Source organism: Heterocephalus glaber, unplaced genomic scaffold (genome assembly GCF_053883595.1).
Source record: "Heterocephalus glaber isolate CG9 unplaced genomic scaffold, H.glaber_assembly_v1.0 deba00001615, whole genome shotgun sequence".
In the NCBI taxonomy this organism is placed as follows: Eukaryota; Metazoa; Chordata; class Mammalia; order Rodentia; family Bathyergidae; genus Heterocephalus; species Heterocephalus glaber.
Window position 1 is genome coordinate 135735 of NW_028258386.1, and position 24968 is coordinate 160702.

At 47.1% G+C, this 24968-nt stretch overlaps 1 protein-coding gene and 2 pseudogenes across 1 annotated transcript; 1 reads left to right on the forward strand and 2 right to left on the reverse strand.

The window, feature by feature from the left end:
• Positions 1-9321: 9321 nt before the first annotated feature.
• On the reverse strand, positions 9322-10102 carry LOC147822427 (epsin-1 pseudogene; annotated as a pseudogene).
• Positions 10103-10367: 265 nt separating this feature from the next.
• Positions 10368-13992, forward strand: LOC147822428 (endonuclease 8-like 1 pseudogene; annotated as a pseudogene).
• A 399-nt stretch (positions 13993-14391) lies between these two features.
• On the reverse strand, positions 14392-17941 carry LOC147822429 (sperm motility kinase 3A-like). The gene is made up of 3 exons (XM_087196819.1): positions 15915-17941; positions 15551-15627; positions 14392-15224 (listed from the first exon to the last, which is right to left on the reverse strand). Exon 1 carries the CDS (start codon positions 17347-17349, stop codon positions 16432-16434), a length of 918 nt encoding a protein of 305 aa, XP_087052945.1. The 5' UTR covers positions 17350-17941; the 3' UTR covers positions 14392-15224; positions 15551-15627; positions 15915-16431.
• Between the last annotated feature and the right edge of the window lie 7027 nt (positions 17942-24968).

Genomic DNA, 24968 nt, shown 5'->3' on the forward strand with positions numbered 1-24968 from the left:
ATATAGTCACGTGTCGCCTAATGACAGGATGCACCCTGAGAAACACATTGTTAAGTGATTCTGTTGTATGATATAGAGCATGCCCATGCAAACCAGAGGACAAAGCCAGCCTGCTGACGTTCCCTGATGTGAACAAGCATGCTGGTGTCATGGGTGGGACTGAGAATGTCCCTAAAAGCCTCCTGTGTTCAGAGGTGGGATTTTCAGAAGGTGATTGGATCACAGGGTGCCCGACTCCATGGAAGTGCTTGTAGGTGGTGGGGGCCACATGGAGGAGGGATTCCTGGTGGGTGGCCAGGAGCTGTGTCTGGTCCCTGGTCCCTTTCTCTTTGGTAAGCTCTCCTCTCCCTCAGTTTCTCCTGCCTGCCATGAGATGAGCCCCTCTCCCCCACCACAATGTTTCTGCCTCAAACTGGCCTAAAAGCAAAGGATTCTGGGAAACCTGGGAAACCAGGAGCAAAGCAAGCCCTTCCTCCTTTAAGCTGTGATTCTCAGGTATTTTGTCTCAGTGAGGGAAAGCTGAGACGAGCAGTGAACATGACCGGCAGAGTGGTATGGCTATGGTTTTACAGTCAAGTCTCAGGTAAATAGGAGTATATTCTAAAATAATGATACAAATATAGTGTAGTAAATCATAAATCAGTAACAGTCACTTATTGTCACTGCCAAGAGTTACCAATAGTGCCTGCAAACTAACCACGGCATGTAATCTCACGCAATGTGCACCACACATAAAATAGTAACTATGTGCTCTGCTTTTAAATGGCTGGCAGGGCAATGGGTTTGTTCACATCAGCACCAGACATGCGGAGTCTGAGTTGTGAACAGCATCACGAGAGCTATGGTGTCACTAGGTGACAAGAATTTTTTAGCTGCATTATAATCTTACAGGACCACTGTCATATGTCTGGTTCATTGTTGAGAATGCTTGTTTTGGTTGTTTTTTTAAGACAGGGTCTCGGTATGTAGTTCAGGCTGGCCTTGAACTCACTATGTAGCCCAGGCTGGTCGCAAACTCATGGCAATCCTCCTGTCTTAGCCTCCGAGTGCTGGGATCATGCAGCACCATGCCCAGCTTTGACAAAATGCTTTTAGCGTTGCATAACTATGTAAGTACCCATAGGACATATTGTGTGGGATATAGTCTTACTACAAAATGAAAAAAAAGGTGGGGGGGAAAGCCAAGCACAGTGGTACATGCCTGTAATCCCAGCACTTAGGAGGCTGAGGCAGGAGGATTTTCATGAGTTCGATGCCAGCCTGAGCTACATAGTGAGTTCAAGGCCAGCCTCAACTACACAGCAAAACCCTGCCTTAAAAAAAACAGAAAACTAAAAAAATAATAAAATAAAAAATAAGGAAGGAAAGCTTGGTTGTTTATCTGACTTTCTAGTCCACTAGGCATCCTGTGTCTTCATCTGCTGGCCCAGGCGACCTTACTCCCAGTCCATCCCTGTCCTTTACGGGCATTTCCTACATGTATCTCTTCTCAGCAGCAGCTGAGTCTCAGGCCCCACCTGACAGCCTGAGATCACAGCCCCAGCCTGGTCCTGGGGAGTAAATGCTTGGTTTTGGTGCCACCAGCTGGCTGCCCAGGGGCCTCACCCTCTTTCCACGTCTCATTGTTGCTGTTTTCTTAGTCGTTGGGGCTCAGAATGCGTTTCTGCATTTACTTGCATATTTACAGCCTGTTTCTGGAAGGCCCCAGGAGAAGTGATTGTTACAGAGAGGACCCCCTTTTTTTTTTAAAGTTTTTTTTTTAAATTAGATTCTTTTATTGGTACATTGTAGGTACACAACACAATTACATTTCTCATTGGGAATTGTACCTTTACATAATGCATCCTGGTTCTTATTTTTTCCCGATTCCTAGCCCTCCCTTCACGCCCTCCACCCTTCCCTATTTACAAAGACTTTATTTCCATTTTTTCCATTTCTCATCATTTTTTCCTTTCCCTTCTTTCCTTTCCCCTGCCCCTCCCACTACCCCTACCCCTTTGGACATTTTCTTCCTATTTTACATTATCGATTATTCATTCTAATCATTAGTACATTTTAGGTATACAATATAATGACATTCATCATTGGAAATTTGCACCTTTACATAGTCTCTCTTGGTTCTTATTTTTCACCCTTGCCCAGCCCTCCGTTCAACCCCTCCATTCCTCCCTATTTACAAAGATTTTGTTCCTATTTTTCCATTTTCTCATATTAATCCCATTCCCTTCTATCCTTTCCCCTAGCCCTCCCTCTTCCTTCCCCTTTGCCCCTTTTCTTCCTATTTCACATTACCTATTATTTACACTTTCAGTTTCTCACACCAGAGAAACTATTTGGTATTTACACATGTGTGTCCTATTTATTTCACTTAAGAGTATCTCCTCAATGTGCATCCACTTAGCTATAAATGTCTCTAATTTCTCGTTTTTTATGGCTGAGTAAAAAAACCCATTTTATAAAAAAACCCACCTTTTCTTTATCCAGTCTCCAGTTGATGGGCATTTCGGCTGTTTCCAAGTTTTAGCTATTACAAACTGCACTGCTATGAACATGGGTGCACATATATCACTGTGGTATGATTCTTTTAATTCTTTGGGGAAAATCCCCAGCAGGGGAATAGCGGGGTCAAGTGCGACTTCCAGTCCTAGTTCTTTGAGGTATCTCCATAATGATTTCCACAGTGCTTGCACCAGTGTACACTCCCACCAGCAGTGGAGCAGGGTTCCTCTTTCCCCACAGCCCCACCAGCACTTGTTATTGGTTGATTTCATGATAGCAGCCATTCTTTCTGGAGTGAAGTGGAATCTCAGCGTTGTTTTCATTTGCATCTCTCAAATGACCAGTGATGTTGAACATTTTTTTCTTGTATTTATTTGCTATTTCTACTTCTTTGTCTGAGAAATGTCTGTTCATTTCAGATACCCATTTTTCGATTGGGTCTTTAAATTTGGGAGGTCTGATCTTTTTAAGTTCTTTATAGTTTTGAGATAGTAGACCTTTGTCTGAGGAAGAGCAGGTGAATATTTCTTCCCACCTTGTGGGTTGTCTCTTCACACTGCTGGTGGTTTCTCTTGCTGTGCAGAAGCCTTTTTAATAAGAAGAGATCCCATTTGTTGATTGTTTGTGCTAGTTCACGGGCAACTGAGGTTTTGTTCTTAAAATCTTTTCCTACACCGATGTCTTCAAGGGTTCTACCTAACCTCTGTTCCAACTGGTTCAGAGTTTCTATTTTAATATTTAGATCTTTAATCCATTTCTATTTTAGTTTAGTGCATGGCGAGAGATACAGGTCTAGTTTGAATCTTTGGCAAGTTGAAGCCCAATTTTTCCAGCACCATTTATTAAAGAGGCTATCTTTCCTCCAGTGAGAGTGCTTGGCTCCTTTGTCGAAGATGAGATGGCTGAGCGTGTCTGGCGTTGTTTCTGCATCTTCTAATCTGTTGCACTGGTCCTCAGGTCTGTTTCTTTGCCAGTACTATGCTGTTTTAATCACAGTGGCTTTGTAGTAGAGTTGCAGGTTGGGGATTGTGATACCCCCTGCCATGTCTCTGTTACCTAGAATTGCTTTTGCTATTCTGGGCCTCTTCTTGTTTCAAATGAATTTTTGGATTGTTTTCTCGAGGTCTATGAAGTATGCTGCTGGGATCCCAATTGGAATTGCATTAAATCTATATAGCAGTTTTGGAAGTAAGGCCATTTTCACTATATTAATCCTTCCTACCTAGGAGCAGGGGATGTCTGTCCATTTTCTGATATCATCTTCAATCTCTCTTTTCAGAGTGCCATAGTTTTCAGAGAAGAGGTCTTTGATTTCTTTCATTAGGATGATTCCTAGGTATTTCAGTTTTTTGGATGTTATTGTGAAAGGAATTATTTGCCCTATTTCTCTCTCAGTGAGTCTGTCATTCATGTAGAGGAAAGCTATTGATTTTTGTGTGTTGACCTGGTAACCAGCTACTTGACTGAATTTGGTTATTAAGTCTAGAAGACTTTTGGTGGAGTTCTTGGGGTCTTCTATATAGAGTATCACATCATCTGCAAATAATGACAATTTGACTTCTTCATTACCTATCTTTATTCCTTTTATTTCTTTCTCTTGTCTAATTGTCGTGGCTAATGTTTCCAGAACTATATTGAACAAGAGTGGTGATAGTGGACATCCTTGTCTTGTTCCTGATTTTAGTGTGAAGGATTTCAGTTTTTGATGATTTAGTATGATATTGGCTGTTGGTTTTTAATAGATGGCTTTTAGCAGATTGAGGTAGAGACCATCTAGTCCAATTTTTTTTATTCATATATTTATTGGTACATTTTAGGTATACAACACTTTTAGATTTATCATTGGGTGCTTGTACCTTAATATGATGTATCTTAGTTCTTATTTTTTCCCCATTACCTGTGTGCCCTTTACCCCCTCCACTCTTTCCTATTTACATAGATTTTGTTTCCTTTTTTTTTTCTAATAATTTTTCCTTTCCCATCTTCCCCTTCCCCTCCCACCAGCCCTACACCCTTGGACCTTTTCCTATTTCAAATTATCAATTATTCATTTTAATCATTTTCATCCTTATTTACACTTTCAGTTTCTCACACTAGAGAAACTATTCAGTATTTACACATGTGTGTCCTATTTATTTCACTTAAGAGTATGGCCTCAATATCCATCCATTTAGCTATAAATGTTTCTAGTTTCTTGTTCTTTATGGCTGAGTAGTACTCCATTTTATAAAAAAACCCCACATCTTCTTATCCAGTTTCCGGTTGATGGGCACTTGGGCCGTTTCCAAGCTTTAGGTATTACAAACTGTGCTGCTATAAACATAAGTGCACATATATTGCTGTTGTATGATTCTTTTAATTCTTTGGGGAAGATACCCAGTAGGGGAATAGCTGGGTCAAATGGGACCTGTAGTCCTAGTTCTTTGAGTTTTCTCCATATTGATTTCCACAGTGGTTGCACCAGTCTAAACTTCCATCAACAATGGAGAAGGGTTCCTTTCTCTCCACACCCCTGCCAGCATTTGTTATTGGTTGATATCTTGATAGCAGCCATTCTTTGTGGGGTGAGGTGGAATCTCAGTGTTGTTTTCATTTGCATCTCTCGAATGTCTAGTCCAATTTTTTGTAAGGTTTTTATCATAAATGTGTGTTGGATTTTGTCAAATGCTTTTCCTGCATCTATTCAGATGATCATATCATTTTTGTCCTTGATATTAATATGATATATTACATTTATTGATTTGCATATGTTGAACCATCCCTGGGATGAATCCCACTTGGCCAGGGTGTATGATCTTCTTGATGATCTTCTGCATTCTATTTGACAGTATCTTATTAAGGATTTCTGCATCTATGTTCATTAGTGAGATTGGCCTATAGTTCTCTTTTTTGGTTGAGTCTTTCTCTGCTTTGGGGATCAAGGTGATGCTTGTTTCCAGGAATGAATTCAGGAATATTCTTCCCTTTCACTTTTATTGAAGAGTTTAAACAGTAATGGCAGTAGTTCCTCTCTAAATGTCTTGTAGAATTCAGCAGTGAAACCATCAGGACCTGGGCTTTTCTTAGTTGGTAAGTTTTTAATTACATTTTCAATTTCATTGATTAATATTGGGTTGTTTAGAATTTTTAGGTCTTCTTCATTCAACTTTGGTAATTCATGCATATCTAGGAATCTGTCCATTTCTTCTGTGTTTTCCATCTTATTGGCATATAGGTACTTGAAGTAGGTATTGATGACGCTCTGGATTTCTGCTGGGTGCATTGTAGTTTCAACCTTTTCATTCCTAATTGCATGGATTTGGGCCTTTTCTTTCCTTTTTCTGATAAGGTTGGCTAAGGGTTTGTCAATTTTGTTGATTCTTTCAAAGAACCAACTCTTGGCTTCATTGATTTTTTTGTATCATTCTCTTAGTCTCCATTGCATTAATTTCTGCCGTGATCTTTATAATTTCCTCCCTTGTATGAGCTTTGAGTTTGTCCTGCTCTTCTTTTTCTGAAAGCTTTAGGTTCAGCATTAGGTTGTTTATTGGAGCTCACTCTGGTTTCCTAATATGAGTGTCTACTGCTATGAATTTCCCTCAGAAGACTGCTTTCATTGTGTCCCACAGATTCTGATATGTTGTATTGTCATTGTCATTTAATTGAAGGAACTGTCTGATTTCTTTAATTTCCTCTGTGACCCATTTGGTTATTCAGAAGTGTGCTGTTCAATTTCCATGTGTTTATGAAATTTTTGCAGTTCCTTTTGCTATTGATCTCCAATTTCATTGCACTTTGATCTGGTAATATACAGGGGATAACATCAATTCCTTTGCACTTACTTAAACATGTTTTATGAGTGAGTATGTGGTCTATTTTGGAGAATGACCCATGTGCAGCTGAAAAGAATGTGTATTCTGATTTTGTGGGGTGGAACACTCTAAACATCTGTTAAGTTCATTTCTTCAAGAGTTTGATTGAGTCCTAGTATTTCATTACTTACTTTTTGTCTAGTTGATCTATTTGTGACAGTGGGGTATCGAGGTCCCCCACTACTATTGTATTATTGAATATATGACTTTTCATGTCCGTTAGTATTTGTTTTATATAGTTGGGTGCATTAGTGTTTGGTGCATATGTATTTATGATTGTCATCTCTTCCTGTTGGTTTGCTCCCTTTACAAGGATGTAGTGTTCTTCGTTGTCTTTCTTAATCAGTGTTGGTTTGAAATCCACTTGATCTGCAAAGAGGATAGCTACTCCTGATATTTTTGGCCAGTCTATTTCTTTTGATTGGTGAATTGAGACCATTAACATTGTTGGTTATAACTGATACATATTGAATTATCATTGTCATGATTTTTTCTTTTTGGAAAAAGATTGGATTCTCCCCCTTTGTATTTAATTTCTTGTCACACCTGATGGATTCATTCTGCTGTGCTTGCGGGGGTTGTGATCTTTATTGTCTTTTCTTAGAATATTGCCTACAAGGCTCCTAGGTTAGAGAAGCTCAGCTGGTCCCAGCACCCAGAAGGAAGCTCCCCTTCTGCCATCCCAAGCTCCTAGGGCAGAGAAGGTGAGCCGCATGGGTGCCAGAAGCACCCCCTCCCATGGAAATGAGAAGACACATAAACAAGTCTCAAAAACAGACTTCTGGATCACCTACAGCAACCCCAAAGGGAAATGAGATGGAACAATCTGATACTCAACCACCTGGACTCTCTGAACTGGCAACAAAAGAGGATCTGGGAAAAATGAAATCAGAAATAATTACTCAGATAACAGCAAAGATTTTGCTCATGGTGCAAGACATGATTAATAAATCTAGAGAGGATACAGATTAAAAAATAGAGGATCTGAGGAACATGATGGAATCTCAACATAGGAAACAAATGGAATCCATAAAACAGATACAAACAGATTTCCAAGAGATTCAAAACTCCATTGAAAGTCTGCGCAGCAGAATGAACCAATGTGAGGATAGAATTTCACATATAGAAGATAAGATTGCAATTAGTGAGGAGGAAAAGAAAAATTGCTTTAAAATTGTAAGGGAACATGAGAAATCAATCCAGCAGCTGCTAGACGATCCAAAGAAGAATAACATAAGACTGATTGGAGTCAATGAAGAAAGAGGAGAGAGTGCAGATGACATAAAAAAACTCTTCACAGAAGTGATGACAGAAAACTTCCCAAGGAGGGGGAAAGAACTTGACATACAGATAAGTGAGTCATATAGGACTCCAGCTAGCCTTAATCAAAAAAAGTCTACACATAGGCATATAATAGTTAGGATTCCAGAAATCCAACAGAAGAACAAAATTCTACAAGCAGTTAGAGAAAAGAAACAAATCACGTACAAAGGAAAGCCCATCAGAATCACAGCAGACTTCTCAATGCAAAAGGCAAGAAGAGCCTGGAGTGATGTATTTCAAGCTCTAAAGGAAAACAGCCTCCAACCCAGATTGATGTACCCTGCAAAACTATCTTTCAACATGGATGGAGAAATAAGATACCTTGATGATAAAGAGCACCTCAGGAACTTCATGAATACCAAACCGGCACTCCAAAAAATTTTAGACAATCCCCTAGGAAAAGACAATGAGGATCACACCCCCAGGAAACCCAGCAGAATGAATCCATTGGGCATGACAAATTAAATGCAAAGGAATGAATCCAACAAAAAGAAAAAGTCATGACAAGGCTTTTAAAACTTTTAACTTCATCTCCCTAATGAGTGTATAATTCAGCCTTGTTATTGTACTAATTAGTATTTTTCTGATTCTAGAGTTGCACACCATTCCTTGTGCTATACTGGCTATTTATCATCTTCTTATGTCTACATTTTAATTGGGTTGTCTATCAATGAGCTCTAAGAATTCTTTATATATTCTGGTCATAGGTTATATGTATTGTAAATATGTTCTGTTTAAGGACTACTTTTCATTTTAATGATGTCATTTAAAGTTCTAAATTTTGATGGAATCTCATTTATCAATTTTTTTCTTTTATGCATCATGTTTTCTGTATCCTAGGTAGTTCTTGCCTACCCTGAATTCATAAATATTTTCCCTTATAATTTCTTCTCAACGTTTTATACTTTTAGGCTTTCTTATTTAGGTTCATAGATCCCTTCAAGTTATTCTCATGTATGGAAAAAAAGGGTTGAGGTTAATTTTTTATATATGGATACCAAGTGTTCCAGTGCCATCTGCTGCAAACACTGTCTCTTCCTCGGCTCTTGAATTGAGTTTATATTCTATAAAATGCTAATGTTAAATAATCTTTCAAAACTCAGTGGACCATATATGTGTGGTTCTATTTCTAGATTCTCTGTTTTATTCCAATGATCTATATGTCTTTCCTTGCACCAACACTGCCTTGATTACTGTAGCTTTAGAGGAAGTCTTAAAATTAGGTACTAAATGTCTTCCAACACTGTTTTTGTTTTTGTTTTTAACTTTTCTAGGTCCTTTGTATTCCTACATAAATTTTAAATTTCCATATCCAATTCTTCATTTATAGCAAGTATACACAGACCTGAATTTTTATATATACCTTGTGTTTTCTAATCCTGCTAAATTCAAGTACAAGTTCTAGGGGCTCCTAGAGATTTCTTAGTATTTTCTCTGTAGATGATCATTTCATCTACATATAAAGATTTTGCTTCTGCCATGCCAATCCTATCCTAGTTGTATCATTTTATTGCCAGACTATTTTCCCCAGGCTCCCTGGAAGAGTGACCACCTCAGGGTTTGACAGAGGGAAGACAAATAAACACTGTATTAATAAGGTGAAAAAAATAGAACAAAATAAAATAAAACAAAACATAGGAGGAAGGGGTTAGTGTTGGGGGCAGGGGGCGACAAGGGGAGAGATGGCAGTGGGCGGAGCCCGGGACAGGGTGAGGAGCACAGGACTGAGGTGGAGCTGACTCAAGGTGAGTGTGGCAGCAGGTGCTGGCTGGAAGGGGCTGGTGGTGGAGGGGCCAGCGGCCAGGGCTCCACTCCGAAGGAAGGGGTTCTAGGCCTTAGCTGCTGGTGGTGCGGGTCTGGCCGGCTCACCAGGGAGTCCAGGTCCACGAGGGCGGCATTGGGGCCCAGGAACGACTCTGGGGTCTTCCATGTGGGGGACATGGGGGCTGAGGGTGGGGGCTCCCCACGGCAAAGAGCCCAAGACCCCACTCATGTCAAAGGCCCCTGGGCTGCAGGTTGGCGCCTCTCCTGCTAGCAACTCCATCTCCTCCGTGCTGCTCGCTGAGGTTGGCAGGGCCATGCGGACTCGGTCAGAGTCTGAGAACTCATCAGGCTCAGTGTCAAAGCCCCCCACCCGTACTCCTGCAATGCCATTGGTGCTCGGCTTGGCAGGTGACCCTCCCCAGAGGTTGGAGAAGGCTGGCACCCGAGCCCAGGGATCCGAGGGTCAGGCATGGGCCCCTCTCCTGGTGCGGGGACTGGTGTCCCGCTTCATGGGTCAACTGAGGGCCTTGGAGGCAGCAGACCTCCAGGGGTCCCTAGAGGCTAGCATGGGAGCTGGACTGCCCCAGGGGTCAGCAGCTGGAGGGACAGCGGGTCCCCCCCCAGGAGTCCAAGGCAGGGGCAGCTGCAGGGACAGCAGCAGTCATGGGTGTTCCCCTCCCCCTACACACCCCACGCTTGGAGGCTGGTGCAGGAGTGAGCTGAAAAGATGTCAGGCCCCTTTGTACATGATACCTGACATGGCCTTCCCCTTCCCTCCTCCCTGGATGGGCATGCCCCTGCCTCCACCCTTTGCCTTCCCCTTATGCCTTTGTCCCTGTGAGTTTTGCTGGGCTGACCACAGAGGAGCTTCGGGCTCTGGAAGGCCGCAAGCGACAGCACTTGGAGGCCAGGCTGCAGAGCCTGCGCAACATGTGCACACTGCTGGACGCCGTCATGCACATGAACCAGTACCTCACTGTGCTAGCCTTCTTGGGGCACAGGCTCCCGGCCCAACACTTCAGTCAGCCCCATGGAAGAGACTGCTTCCACGGGGTCGCTGCGGCCTCCACCAGCACTCCCACTTCTGGGGACACCACCCCATCCCAGCCCAGGAAACGGAAAAGCTTCCAGCTCCCGAGTCGGTGGGCACCAAGGAGCTACCGGGGGATGGACAGCCAGATGCTGCAGAGCTCTGCCGCTGCCGCCTGCAAAAGCTCAAGTCCCCTGTTGCCAGGGGACTTTGCCCCAGTCCTGCCCTGCAGCCCTCACTTGAACGCATCTTGTCACCAGATGCCAGCTCCCTCTATCTGACCAGTGAGTCCTAACCCCAGCTCTGACGAACAGGAAGCGGCATTCCTGAGGCCAGCTGGAAAGAAGGCTGTTTCCTATTGGCCCCACTCCCATGGGGATGCTGGTCCGTTCTGCTGTCCTCTCCACCTCTGCAGCACTGTGCTGTGCTAGGGCTTGGCTAGGACTGGCAAGGCAGAAGGTTCAGCCTCTAAGAGCCTCTTCTCCACCCTTTCTGGGGGAAGGGCAGCTCCTCAGAGTCCTACTGTGTGTGAGGGGTCATGCTGCAGTTCGGGACAGCATTAGCTCCCATTCCCAAGTGTGGATCCCAGAAGGGCTGGAGGCAGAACGGGAACTTGCTGCTGGCCTTCTGGCCAAGACTGGTACCAATCTCCTCTTCATACTTCAATCTTCCCAGAAGCCCCTTGTGGCGGTAGCTGTGCCCCCATGCCCTCTGGCATTTCCACATCTTCCTGGCAACCACATATCTGAGGAAAATGAGTGGGGGGGGGCAGGAGGGCAGCACTGAGGGACCCTGCCCCTCCCCTAGGCCCTTTCCCCTGCAGCTTCTCCAGTGAGGCTGAGCCACCTCACCCAGCAGCCACTGCCCAGCTGCACCAGGGCTCAGGGCTGGCGTCCTGCTCCTCAACCACTGCAACCCAGAATCCAAGAAAGCCACTGTTGAGCCTGCAGGACTTTTCTTGAGTTAGGATTGGAGCAACTTCCTCACCTACTGGCTTTTGGCTTAAATCAATTTTTGGAATTCTGATGCTTGACCCCAGGAAGGAGGAGCATGAGTGCTGGCTTCTGGTATTTCTAGTTTAGAACAGGCTCTGGGACAGGAAGGGAACATGGGAGCCCAGGACTGCTTGCCCCTGTCTTTCTTCCCCTCAGTTTGGTGTTACAGAGTTGCTGGAGACAGTTTCAGATGATTATTTAATTTGTAAATATTGTACAAATTTTAATAGCTTAAATTGTATATACAGCCAAATAAAAACTGGCATTAAACAAAATTTTAAAATAAAAAAATTTTTAAAAATATTTTTATTTTATTAAAAAGTTTTGCAATCATATTATACTTTTTGTATCTTCTATTTACATCTTTAGTTAGAATTCTGAAGATTTTATCATCCACCTGTGAGAGCCAACCTGACTCCATTTTGTGCCTCATCACCGTTCCCCCCATTTCTTGTAGATTCCAGGTGGTTGCCTCCCCCTCACCCCTTGGGAGCCCCCTCAGTTGATGCTACTGTACCCCATGTGGTGGAGCATTCCGAAACCGTATGTTATCTTTAAAACCTTCTCTTTTGGTAGAGCAGTCTACCACTCTATGTTATCTTTGTAACCTTCCCATTTGGTAGAAGAGTCAGCGAGTATATGTTACCTTTGTGACCTTCCGATGTGGTAGAGCAGTCTGCCGCTATGCGTTATCTTTACAACCTTGTGAACAGAACGCTCTGCACCTGGGTGATAGTTGGTTCCAACTAAACTGTGTGAAACTTCCCCAGCCCCACTAGCTTAGCAAAGTTCAGCTCCTGTGAGATTCCGCTTGTGCTCCCCCTCTCCCTGAGCCCTCCACAACTAGAAGAGCCGCCTAAAGGAGACTCTCAAGCCCATTTTCATCACCGAGAGTTTTTCCAGCATGAGCACTCTCAGTCGCTGGCAATAAAGATTCAAATTTGGCTCAAAATGTAGCGATTCTCTAGACTCTCTCATGATTTAGTATAACATATCGGCTTTACACAGTTTACACAGTACATGATTCCAAAATTCTTCACCTGTGTCTCTAAAATAACGCAGAGCCATAATTTTCCTACTGTAACAACTTCGCAGAAAAGCACAAGGAAATCAGGATATTGGTGCTTCACTGATAATTTGGAGAAAGCTTTTGCATGTCAAATCACAAATTCTTCCTCGAATGACATTCTGGCTAAGAGAGCTTTGCCTTGGTGAATTTAAAAAAATTCCCTCAGGGATAGTATTAAGATTGACCAGGCTTCTCTGTGTTCTCTTCCTTTGAACAAATGAACCAATGTAGTCCAAGTCACGTAAATTCTGAGTTTTGATCGCCTGCAGCCTAACTGCCTGGCCAGCTTCGTAGGGTTGTAGTGAGGAGTCCAGCAACATGAGGCAGTATCTTGAGCCCCTCTTCTATGTGCAGACTTCGGGGCCTTCCCGTCCCCTCAGGCAGCTCCTCTGCTTCTCACTTCCCACCTGGCTGCCTCAGCTCTGCTCCCCTCCCTGTGCCCTCTGTCCTGCTCTCACCCAGCCCTTCCTATGAGCCAGGGCCCTGGGGCTTGGGAGCCCTCTTCCTCCTGGTGGGTATCTGCTGAGTGGGCTGAGCATCTCTCACTCCTGTGCCTGCTAGAGAGGCCCAGAGTGGGGCAGGGGAGGCCTGGGCATGGCAGGCCTGAGAACCAGGGCAACAGTGTGGTGTCTGCTGAGCTGGAGACAGGACTGTGGAGAGACACCCCATCCTCCCAAGGGGGAGCCGGGCTGGCTCAGGTGTCATCTCGCCAGAGATACATGTACCAACAACATGGCATTGGTGCCCGGGGGGGAAGATGATGACTACCAGGCATCCAGCGCTTTGGCCACTGGGACCCCGCGAGCAAGTAGCAGCCAGACCTTGGGCCCTGTGTCCACCTGGAGAATGAATAGTTCAGAGAAAACGTGCCGTGAAACCCGGCAGACAAGGCCTTCAACTGGTCCATCTGGCCCTCCCGGACCAGTGGTTCTTCAATGGCATTGGCAACTACCTTGGAGCAGAGATCCTGTTGCAGCTGAGGATCCCTCCCTTTGAGAAGGCGTGCACAGTCCTGGAGGCCCTGCAGGGACACCAGCTAAGCCCAGAGCTCACTCTGAGCCAGAAGATCAGGGTTAAGCTGCAGAACCTGGACCTGCTGGAACTGTGCCACTCAAGTGCCCAAGGAAGTGGTCCAGCTGGGGAGCAAAGGCCATGGGCAGGAGCACAGAGAGGAAGTCTTCTCTGCCTTCAGAGCCTGGCTGCAGTGCTATAGCATGCCGGGCATGAGCTCCGTGCTGGACTGGAATGGCCACACCATCTGATTCCAGGGGGATCCTGGGCCCCTGGCCCACAATGGGGCCAGGTCCCCCAAAAATCCCAGGAAACCAGCCAGCACCTGTGGACGGAATGGAGCACCTTCCACCTCCAATCAAGGCCCCTCCTAAGATGCCAAGGGCCCAGAGACACCTTCCTGAGATGACTGCAGCCCGGCAGCCTGAGAGGTCAAGGGCGTGGCCTTGACAGGGATATTGGTATCTGGCCTCTTCCTGACTCTCTGCTTCCCAGGTGCTAGGAGGTGAGGGGCTTCCTCCTCCAACACTCCTGCCACGAAGTGCTGTGCTGCCCCAAGCACACAGTGACCCTGGACGGAAACCTCTGCTGATGAATGTCAAGTGTCCTGCCACAGCCTGGAAAGCTATGAACACAGCCCTCTTGGTGCCAATGCTGCCTCTCCTGGTTTGATGCCCTAGTCTGTCTTCCTCGCTAGATGACAGCATGACTGAGAGCTTGGGGGATCCAGACTGGAATCCCAGCTCTACCCTGCTCTGGCTGTGGAAATCTGGGACTTCACCTTATCCCTCCATGATTCACGCTCCTCGTGCATAAAATCCCGGTGATCCTGACAGCAGGAAGAGGAAGAGCAGCACTGGACACTGAGCACTCTCAGAGGATCACAAGTGTCACTGTGCTGAAGCTCTGCTGACTGTGCTGGCCACACGGCAGAGCTGTTTCTGGGTGTTGGCACTGAATCGATCCTCAGCCAGCTGCTCTGGGGCAGAAGCTGCCTAAACTTGATCCCTTGCCTGTCTCCACATTCTTCAATCCTGTGGCTCCCTCCTGCTGTCACCCGCAGAAGCCCTCAGCATTGGCCCTGCACCACTGGTGTCTGTAGTGCCCGCACCATTGTCCTGGCTCTGAGTGTCCCCGACATCTGTGCCATGAACAAATCTCTACAGTGCTGATGGAGCATGGGGAAAAGACAGGCCGAGTTTGAGAGAAGTCCTGGAAGCAGACTGCCTTGGGCTGGGGCCAACCATGTCCTCAATGACAGAGGAGGAGGTGGGGAGGCCACAGAGATGTTAGCTATGGGGCTCAGGGCCTAGGACCAGGTCCGTTGGGCTGCACTGACATCTGGTCCAGGATGCTCCGTGGCTGGGACTGGGATGATGTGGAGACGCTGTCACACACCTGTCTGGTGACTGGGCAGGAGCAGCTCCTACCATGAACTCAGTGGACAGAGGATCAGAGTGGCCTCTGCATATTCCTGGGCTGCTCACGGCTTGACCGAGTCTAGGCTTCTGCACGGGGGCCAGGGGAACAACACAGTGTCCCCATCCACAGAACAGGCAGTACTGCCTCTCTTCACCTGGGCTCAATGTCCTTCCAGCGCCAACTCGGTGGCTTCTTGATGGAAGCCCCCGCATGCAGACATGCCAGGAGGTGAGCAGAGAGAAGCTCCAGGCCATGGAGGACTGTGGGATAAAGTCATAGCTGTGCTCAACAAAGCCCACCCTCACCCGGCCCCCACATCTACCTGCACCCAGTTGGGAGGCTGTGGTCTGGGGGCTCCAAGGTGCCCGGCACTCCCTGGTCCTAGGGGAGCCTCCCTGTGGCACAGGGACACAAGTCAGGGAATCCCCCTCCTGCTGCTGCTCTGTCTTCCTCCCACTGAATCTCAGCTCCTGATGCCCACACAGCCTTCTGTGCTGCACACCCCCCTCCCTCCCACAGGATGCATGGGTGTCCTTGACCTCTCCTTTCCCTCCAGCTCCCTAGACAGGGCTGCAGGGTGACTCACCATGGCTTCCTCCTTCGTGGCTGATCCCCCATGAGCAGGATCGCCACGTCTATGGAGTCACTTCTCAAGGATCTGTACTAAAAATGCAAGGAGATGTGTGAAATGGACACATAGCAGACATGTGGAAACATCAGATGCTATTGTTCGCTGCGATCACCCCCACCCTCCTCTGCAGTAGACCCCACAGCAAGTCCTCCTGTCCATCTGAGACTCTTCCCTATGACCATGACTCCTCCATCCCTCTGCCTTCCTCTCCTCCCTGACAATTGAAAAGACATCATCAGGACACAGCCCACTCACAGGAAGCTCTTGAACCTCCCTCCCTCCTTGAGGGTTGTCTGGGTCTCTGCTGGGTACTACTTACATTGGGGCCACCTTGTTTTGGTGGCGCCCTGAGGGTGGCAGGCAGCAGCAGCACAGGGCTGTCAGGCAGCCTCTGCTGCTCCTCTTCAGCGCCTTCCAGCAACGCCTCCCTCTGCTGCTAGGGGTGGAGGTGGGGCTGGAGGTAGAGCAGGAAGCCCCAGGGGCAGGCTGGCAGAACACCCTGGGAGCGGCAGGGATAGGCTGGCAGGACATGCCGGGAGTTGGGGTCCTGGGGATGGGAATGGGTGGCTGGGAGTCTCCGCCGCCCTGACTTCCTGTGGGCTCCACCCCAGGAAATAAGAGGCCCGTGCAGGTGACAGGTGTGCTGGCACTCCTCCGGGGGATGTGAGATGAGGGTGCAGGAGCTGTTGAGGGTGATGCTATTTCTTCATCTGGATCCTCATCCTCAGGTGCACACACAGGCTTCACCCCGATCCTTAAGGGCGGCCCCTAGAGTCCCTGGCTCTGCAACAGCAGGAATGTGTCCATCTCCTTTCTCCTCGCTGAGTTGATGACCTTCAGCGGTTTAAATCCCATGCCATCCAGATCATTGAGGATTGCCATTTGGGGGGGCATAGGGAGCAGCTCAGGACTGGGGGAGGGGCATCTTGGAGCCAGTGGTGCTGCAGCACCTCCTGCGCTGTTGGGCGCATCCTGGGGTTGAAGCACAGGAGGTTCCAGATGAGATCTTGGGCATCCCGGGAGATGGACTGGGGGCAAGAGCACCTCCCAGATAGCATAGTTTGGACCATCTCTGTTTTATCCCCATTAAAGGGGAGCTGCCCCGTGAGCATTTCATATAAGATGATGCCAAGGGCCCAAACATCCAGGGGAGGGCCTTCATACCTCCCACGCAAGAGCCGCTCTGGGGCACAGTATTTCCGAGTGCCATAAATCACGAACACCTCCTTCCCAGGGAGGAACCGGGATGCCGCCCCAAGGTCACAGATTTTGGCGTGACCTTGGGAATCAATTAAAACATTTTTGGGTTTGAGGTCCCCGTGTACAATTCCCTGGGCATGACAATAATCCACGGCTCCCACGATATCTTGAAATATCCCTCGGGCCTCCTCCTCTGGCAGCCTGTGGTTTTCAGTCCTGAGGATCCATTGCCGCAGGTTTCCCCCCATCACATACTCTAGGACCAGGTATACTTTGTCGAAGGTTTCGTCGACCTCCAGTAGCTGTACGATGTTAGGGTGTCGAAGGTCCTTCAGGATCTGCACCTCTGATACAATGTAGAATGCTGGCTGCCTTGCCTTCACTAACTCCTTCACAGCGACCAGCATCCCTGTGCCACGGTGTTTGGCCAGGGAGACCCTACCATACCTGCCATGGCCCAAGGGGCCCAGCCCCTCATAGTTTTGCTGGAGGCTGAGAATGGTGGCGAGGCCCAGCCAAGGTGGGCCCTCATCCTCACCAACCTCAGGCCACATCTCGATGGAAACAGAAGCTCCACTCTCCACAACACCAACCCATCACCAAATCACCACCAACACTCGCCGTCCGACTCCTACGTCACCCACAAGCGATCCACCTGAGCCTCGGCCTTATATAGCTAACAACTGTGACCTCACACTGGGTTCTGTGAGGTAGCGGAACCAATGGGCCCAGGCAGATCTGGCCACACCCCCTAGGGCCACCTCACTCTTGCCCACAAGGACCCTTTGTTTGTCATAAAAAAGGTTACACAGTCCTTGCTTGTGTGGGTTATGGAGACTTTAAGTTTTTAAGTTTTTTTTAAGGTTTTAAAAATGAAAATCCATAGGATGCTCCAAAATCCTTTTCCTTTCTGCTCTGAGAATCTGTGATACCTTTTGTTTTTAGAGATCTCATGATGTCTACGCTCAACATATCCAATTCCTTTTTCTTTAAATTCTTACTGGTCTCAGAGTGATGCTACAATTTCATTGCCATTAGAATAATGTAGTGTTCTGTTTCTGAAACCTGTCGAGGCACATTAATGCCTATGAAGCTGGCAGGAAGATACCTATCATAATCACTTCCCCCAAAGACAATTGATAGAGAAGTGCTATACAATTAGACAGGCCCTTGCCTTGCCTCCTCCCCTCCTCCCCTCCTCCCCCACAGAATGTTTTGTTTTGGAAACGTCAGTTTGTGCTGCTGGGCTCCTGCCCAATGCAGCAAAATGGCTTGTGACTGAACTGTGTGACCTTTCATGGATGTTCTGTTAAGCTCCACCACCTCTCAGGAATGTTCTGTAACTCCACCCCTGATTCAGTGATCATGCTCACATACCCTGTGGGTCCCTATCTAAGGAGGCTTTCATTTCTGGTTGAGCGCTCAGACTCCTCTGAGCCCGCCAGGGTTCGCAGGTGTGGTAAATGGTTTTTTCCTACCTCTTCAACTAGCCATTAGATTCCTGAGTCTTCAAATTATGAGAGTGATGTTCCAGAACTGCCACACTGAGCTGTAAAGTTCAGCTGGGCCTCAGAGCTGTGGCACTTGGCTGCAATGCTGAGCTGTAAAACTCAGCCATGCCTTTGAGCTGTGGCACTTAGCTGAGACACTAAGCTGGAACACTTGGCTGTAGCACTGAGCTGCTCTGCTCTGCTGCAATAGTTTTGCAGGATGTCTCAGTCTGTGTTGGAAGCTGTGGTCTTTTATGGCTTGAAACACTTCACTCCATACTCTCCTGGCCTTTCAGGTTTGTGTTGAGAAGTCTGCTGTGATTCTAATGGTTTATGTTTATAAGTGATTCACTGCTTTTCTCTAAGAGCTTTTAAGATTCTGTTCTTATCTTGGATTTTTGGGATATTGACTATGATGTGTGGTGGAGAAGTTCTTTTCTGACTGTGGCTACTTGGTTTTCATATGCCTCACTTATCTGTAGGTTAAATTCTTTCCCCACATTCTGAAAGTTTTCTGCTCTTTTTTCCATAAACAGAGTTTTATGCCATTTGCACTGTCTTGCGATTTTTCACTAATTCCAATTCGTCTTGTCTGCACTGTCCAGCAGCTGTTGGATCTACTGTCCATGTTCAGCTGTTATAAGGTATCTCTGAGTACTTGGTCACTGGCATCAGCCCTGTCTTCTAGTTCTGATGTTCTGTCCTTGTGATCACTTGTGCTGTAGTCTCTTGGTTTTTTGTTTACTACCTTTTTGTGGACTCTAATTCTTTGCTAAATCACTCATTCCTGTTCTGTGTCATTTTGTTTGTCAGCTAGCACTGTATTCATGTCTATTGTAAACTCATTAATCATTTTGTTTAATCTCCCTTTTTATAAGTTTGAATAATTCAGAAGTTCGGGTTTTTTTCTCCCCCATGGATCAGCTTTGGGAGGACCTGGAAGTTTTCAGAGGCATTGTGTTGCCTTCTCTTCTCATTTCTTGCCTTGGTTCTGGGTATGGGGGTGGTGACTGCCTCACTGATTACGCCCAAAGCAGGCTGTAGGCAGTGCAGGCTGTAAAGAGTCAAGCCTATGATTGGCTTGTTTAAAGAAGTGAGTCTGACTGAAGCCGACATGACTCCTAGGGTCATTGTGGGTAGCATGTGGGCCAACATCACCCCCCTTGCCAAGAGCCATGGCAGAGGCCAAAGAGATGCCCTGTGAAGCTGTGGGGCTCAGTGGGAGGTAACATAGCAGCCAAGGTTGGGGTGACTCAGACCCAAATTCCATTCCCCACATTAAAACCTTCTTTACTAAAAAGACAAGGTTAATTATTTTTTGAGACAAGGTTAATTATTACCCATAACCTATGTTTTTTCTGTTCTGTTCCTAATTCAAGAATGCTTTGTCTCCTCCTTTATAAACCTTGTCTACATCAGCAACATATCCATAGCATCTCGATGTAGCCCCTTTACCTCAATCTTAACTATGATGTCACCAACAAATATCAGCAACTTGGGTTGGCTGTGGTCTTTTGCTGCCTGCTCAGCACTGGCCATCCTGGCTCCCCATTTCTCTCTTTCATTCTGCCTCTGATTTTTTCTTGCAGCCAGGCATCATAGTACACAGCAGTAGATGGGGACCTGCTGCATGGGTCTCATGTGTGTGTGTGTGTGTGTGTGTGTGTGTGTGTGTGTGTGTGTGTGTGCTGTTGTTTCCAGTTCAATTATCATGGAAAGGCTTCATTGCTATTGTGAAATAGGCTTAGTGAGTGTGTGTTTTTCAGGGATGCACTCCGGTTGTGGTGAAGCATAGGTCTTTTTCCCTGTTCAGTTTGTTCAAGTTTTAAGAACATCTGTATCTGTGCTTTTCAAGGATATTTGTGTGCAGATTATTTTTCTGTGATGTGTTTGTCTGTTTTCAATAATCACAGCAACAGTGAGCTCATGAGTTGGGAAATATTTTTTCTTTTTAAATTCTCATGACATTGTGTAAAACTGATATCATTTCTAACTACAGTGTTTGGTAAACTTCACCAGTGAAACTATTTGAGCCTGGAGGGAGTGGGAAGTTTTCACCAATTCAGTTTCTTCTACAGATATGATGGTCAGGCCCATAAGTTTGAATCATTCTTGTCTTTCTTTCTTTTTTTTTCTTTTTTGGCTACAATTTCCTTTTCATTTTAGTATTGTATCAGTACAGTACTTTTACTATTTCTTTGCTTAACATTTTTCCAGACTTTTTTTAGAAACTATTTTCTTTTGCATTAAATTCTTTTATTGGTACATTGTAAGTATACAACACAATTACATTTCTCACTGGGAATTGTACCTTCACATAATGCATCTTGGTTCTTATGTTTTCCCCATTCTTAGCCCTCCCTTCACGCCCTCCACCCTTCCCTACTTACAAAGACTTTATTTCCATTTTTTCCATTTCTCATCATTTTTCCTTTCCCTTCTTTCCTTTCCCCTGCCCTTCCCACTACCCCTACCTCTTTGGACATTTTCTTCCTATTTTACATTATCGATTATTCATTCTAATCATTGGTACATTGTAGGTATACAATATAATGACATTCATCATTGGAAATTTGCACCTTTACATAGTCTCTCTTGGTTCTTATTTTTCACCCTTGCCCAGCCCTCCGTTCAACCCCTCCATTCCTCCCTATTTACAAAGATTTTGTTCCTATTTTTCCATTTTCTCATATTAATCCCATTCCCTTCTATCCTTTCCCCTAGCCCTCCCACTTCCTTCCCCTTTGCCCCTTTTCTTCCTATTTCACATTACCTATTATACATTTTAGAGTACTACTCAGCCATAAAAAATGAGAAATTAGAGACATTCATAGCTAAGTGGATGCACATTGAGGCAATACTCTTAAGTGAAATAAATAGGACACACATGTATGAATACCAAATAGTTTCTCTGGTGTGAGAAACTGACAGGACCCCCTTTTTTAGTGGTGCTGGGGATGGGATCTAGGTTCTCTCACCACTGAGCTATATTCCAGCCCTATTGATTTTTTACTTATTTTGAGAATAGGGTCTCTCTAAGTCACCCAGGGTGGGCTTGAACTGGTGATCCTCCTGCCTCAGCCTCCTGAGTAGATGGGATCACAGGCTTGGGTTATGGTGCCCAGCAAGACCCAATTTACCTAAGAGACTTTGGCCATCTTTTGAGTTGGTACCATGTGGAGATTGTTACTTATCACAAAATGAAAAGCTATAAACACAGTATGGATGGAGCTAAATTCATTGCAGTTTTTACAGCTTGGAGGCCTGATCCTGCCAGGGTCCCACTAAGGTCTTTGTGCCAATGCCAGGCCACCCCGCTTTGCTGCTGGGAGGCTCTGAGGATTCCTCTATCACCTCCCCCAGTGCCCAACTCCAAGGTCAGGACGCCTCCTGCTTCCCCTTATGTTGTGCTGTGAGCCAGACAGCGACTGTCCCCTACTCCGGGATTCCTGTGATTCCTGCTGTCCTTCTGGTCCAGGCCTTCCCCAGTTCCCAGGGATGGGCATTCCTGGCCTCCTGCTGGCCAGGCCACACACAACAGTGTCTCTCAGAGCCATAGGGAGCAGTTGTGGCTGGGCCACCCTGGCAGGCCTGAGCCTGTGTCCCCACAGAGGGCCCTGGGTCTGAGACCTGATCCTGTGCTTTCCACCTGGACAGCCTGTGGCCTGCACTCCCCACCCAGACACCCCCTTCTGTCTGACCCATGTTTTAGCCCTCTTCCTTTTCCTCCTCCTGCTCCGTCACCCTCCTCTTCTCCCTCCTCTTGCTTCTTTCTCTTTCTGGTGCTGGGGTGGAGTCTGGGCTCCTCCCACCTGCATACCCTCAGCACTTGGTGTGCCCTGCCCTGTGTGTCCCCTTTCTCCCCCTACCATGGCCAGAGCACCTGCTCCTGCGTGGGATGATTCTGAGTGGTCCCTAGGTTGGAATTTTAACGTCTATTATTTATTAAACTTGCATTAGAGCAAGTGAGCATGCTCATCTTATGATTGCAGGTCTAGAGCAGGGTTAATTAAGGTGTAAAGCGAGCTGTGCTCAGGGATGGCAGCTACAGCATGTGGATGTGGCAGACTTGGAGGGTGGACAGGACGACTCTAAACCTGGAAGGTGCATTAGGAATGATGGACAGGGATATGAGAGCTAGGCTGACCCATGGATGGAAAGGCAGAGGACAGTCACATGGTGGGTTTAAGACCCCACATCCTGGCTGTGTCCCAGGCCACAGGAAGGGGGGGGGGCACCACTCTGGGGTGGTGAGGGTGCAGCCAGGTACTCGGGTGCATTGTCAGCCCACACAGCTCTGCTCTGGGACCCGAGTCCACCCAGCACTGGGATGAGGAGGGCGCTATTTAAAGCAGGTGGCAGAGGACATGAGGGTCACCAGGTCTGATGCAGGGCTCAGGGTGCAGACAATGCCCTAAATTCTGATCCTCCCCGCACCACCTGGGCACAACAAAAATAGGAGCTGAAGGCGGCGGCTAGACAGTGTGGGGGCATGGAGATGCTCGGTGTCCTGGGTGACAGCAATTTCTCTTCAGCTCTGTCTTCCTGTCCCCATCCACGGGCTTCTGCTCACAAATATGAAGCTCATTTGTAGCCCATAATTCATCCACTCAGCAAATAATTCCTGGCCCGGGCCCCACACAGGCACTAATGACCCCCTCAGACAATAAAGGCAGCTCACAGGCACCCAGGGCTTCCTGAGCAGAGGCCTGCTGTCCCTTTACAGCCAAGGAAACTGGTGTACAGAGATGTTAAGAAACTGGTGGGTCACATTCTCGGTGGCAGGACATGGCCATCCCAGCAGGGCTCCTTCTTGCAACAGTTTGGAGTCTTGTGGGGTGAGAGGTCAGGAAAGAATGTGTTTATAACCGAAGTACCTATGTCTGGGAAGATCTAGAACATCAGACCTTTAAAATGGGTCCTAAGGTTTGAGCAGGAGTTCCCCAGGCCTGGAAGGGTTAGGAGAAGAGAGGCAGACCAGAAATGGCACAAGAGGCTCTGGGAAGTATGCCCCGGGTCCCCAGTTCAAGGGTCACAGTTCCAAGCACCAACCAGTGAGCTTTACTTTTGTTATGAGACAAGGCTTCACTGCACAGCCCAGATGGCCTCGACTTCACCATCCTCTTGCCTCAGCCTCTGGAGTGCTGGGACAACATAGGTGTGTCACTGTCCCTGGCCTCCACTGAACCTCGAGGGCCCCTGATCTTCTTGTCAGCTTGTTCAGAGGGGCACTGACTTTCCAGCCCAAGCCTGCAGGGACACACCCAGGACAGGCATGGAGAATGACCTGTCTCCTCCTCCTGAGCCTCAGGGTCCCCTGTGCAGAGCAGTGCCCACCAACACTTGCCCCTTGAGGCCATCATCCTCATGAAAGCAGAGCTCCGTGACACTGGTTTCCATCAGCTATGGGTTAGGTAGTGTCCCCTAAATTCATATCAAACCTCAGACTGTTGGGAGCAATGCTACATAATTCTAGGGAAAAATCATTTGAGTAGGCCTAGTTCTCCTGCCTACAGGCCAGCCATGACATTCCAGACATAATTGCATTTTGGCCTCTGGTCACAACTGAGACCTCTGTGATCCCGGGAGGCTGTAATCTCCAGGACAAGACCACACCTGTGGGAGATGCCGGGGAGGAACCAAATCTTCATCTGCATAGTTCCTCATGGTTCTTAGATTTCCACTGCCCCCCAGCCTTTTGTTACACGTTGTTTATCCCAATGTGAAGTACTGAACTCTGCATTTCACTTGTTACATTTGTTTCCCCATGTACTGAATAAAAGGTGCTGAAAGCTAGGGGGGTCTTTGTCTTTGCCGCCCAGAGCAGCACTGATCAGACCCAAAGCTCAGCTGCTTCTCAGCCTCATTTTCCTACCTTTCCTGTAATTCGCCGTGTGCTGCCGTGGCTCGCAGGAGACCAGGACTCACTGCAGAGGTTCTGGTAACGTCCCCTTCCTCTGTTCCCTACATCAGACCGTGGTACTGTTTGGAGATGGTGTCTTATTTTTTTTTTTTTGTACTGGGGATCAAACTCAGGTCCTTACACTTGTGAGGCAGGCGCCAGAGCCACTGAGCTAAACCCTGGTGTCTTGGAGATGGCATCTTTTGTAAGAGTTAATTAAGATGAAGTTATTGTCCTGACAGTGTGGGAGGCTGTGGCAGGAGGATCGAAGTTTTAATTTAGCCTAAGCAATTTGCCCTGAGCCTCTCTCAAAACAAAAAAGGTTGGGGGTGCAGATCATTGCAAAGGCTCTGGGTCCAATCCCCAGTGCTGCAAAACAAAATAAAGTGAAGTTATTAGGGCGGCCCTGACCTTGTAAGAAGAGGATCCTGAGACCCAGGCGGCCCAGGGCAAGCGTGGGAGGACACCGCAGAGGTGGCCTCTGTGAGCCCAGCCGTGGGGACCGTGACCCGCTCTGGCTCGTAGGCGGCCTGCGGCGCCCCCTGTTGGTCGTCTGGCTCCTCGAGGCTCTGCCCTAACCGGATGGGGAGCCAGGGACACTGGGGAGAAGGGAGTCCCCGCTCAGCTGCTCAGAGTTTCCAATCTCCTCCCAAGTGTCTCTATTTTTGTGTTAGGTATTTTTGAGAAAATATACACATGTTCTGGGAGTAGTGGCGCATACTTGTGATCCCAGTACTCGGGAGACTGAAGCAGGAGGATCTCTGCGAGTTCGAGGCCAGCC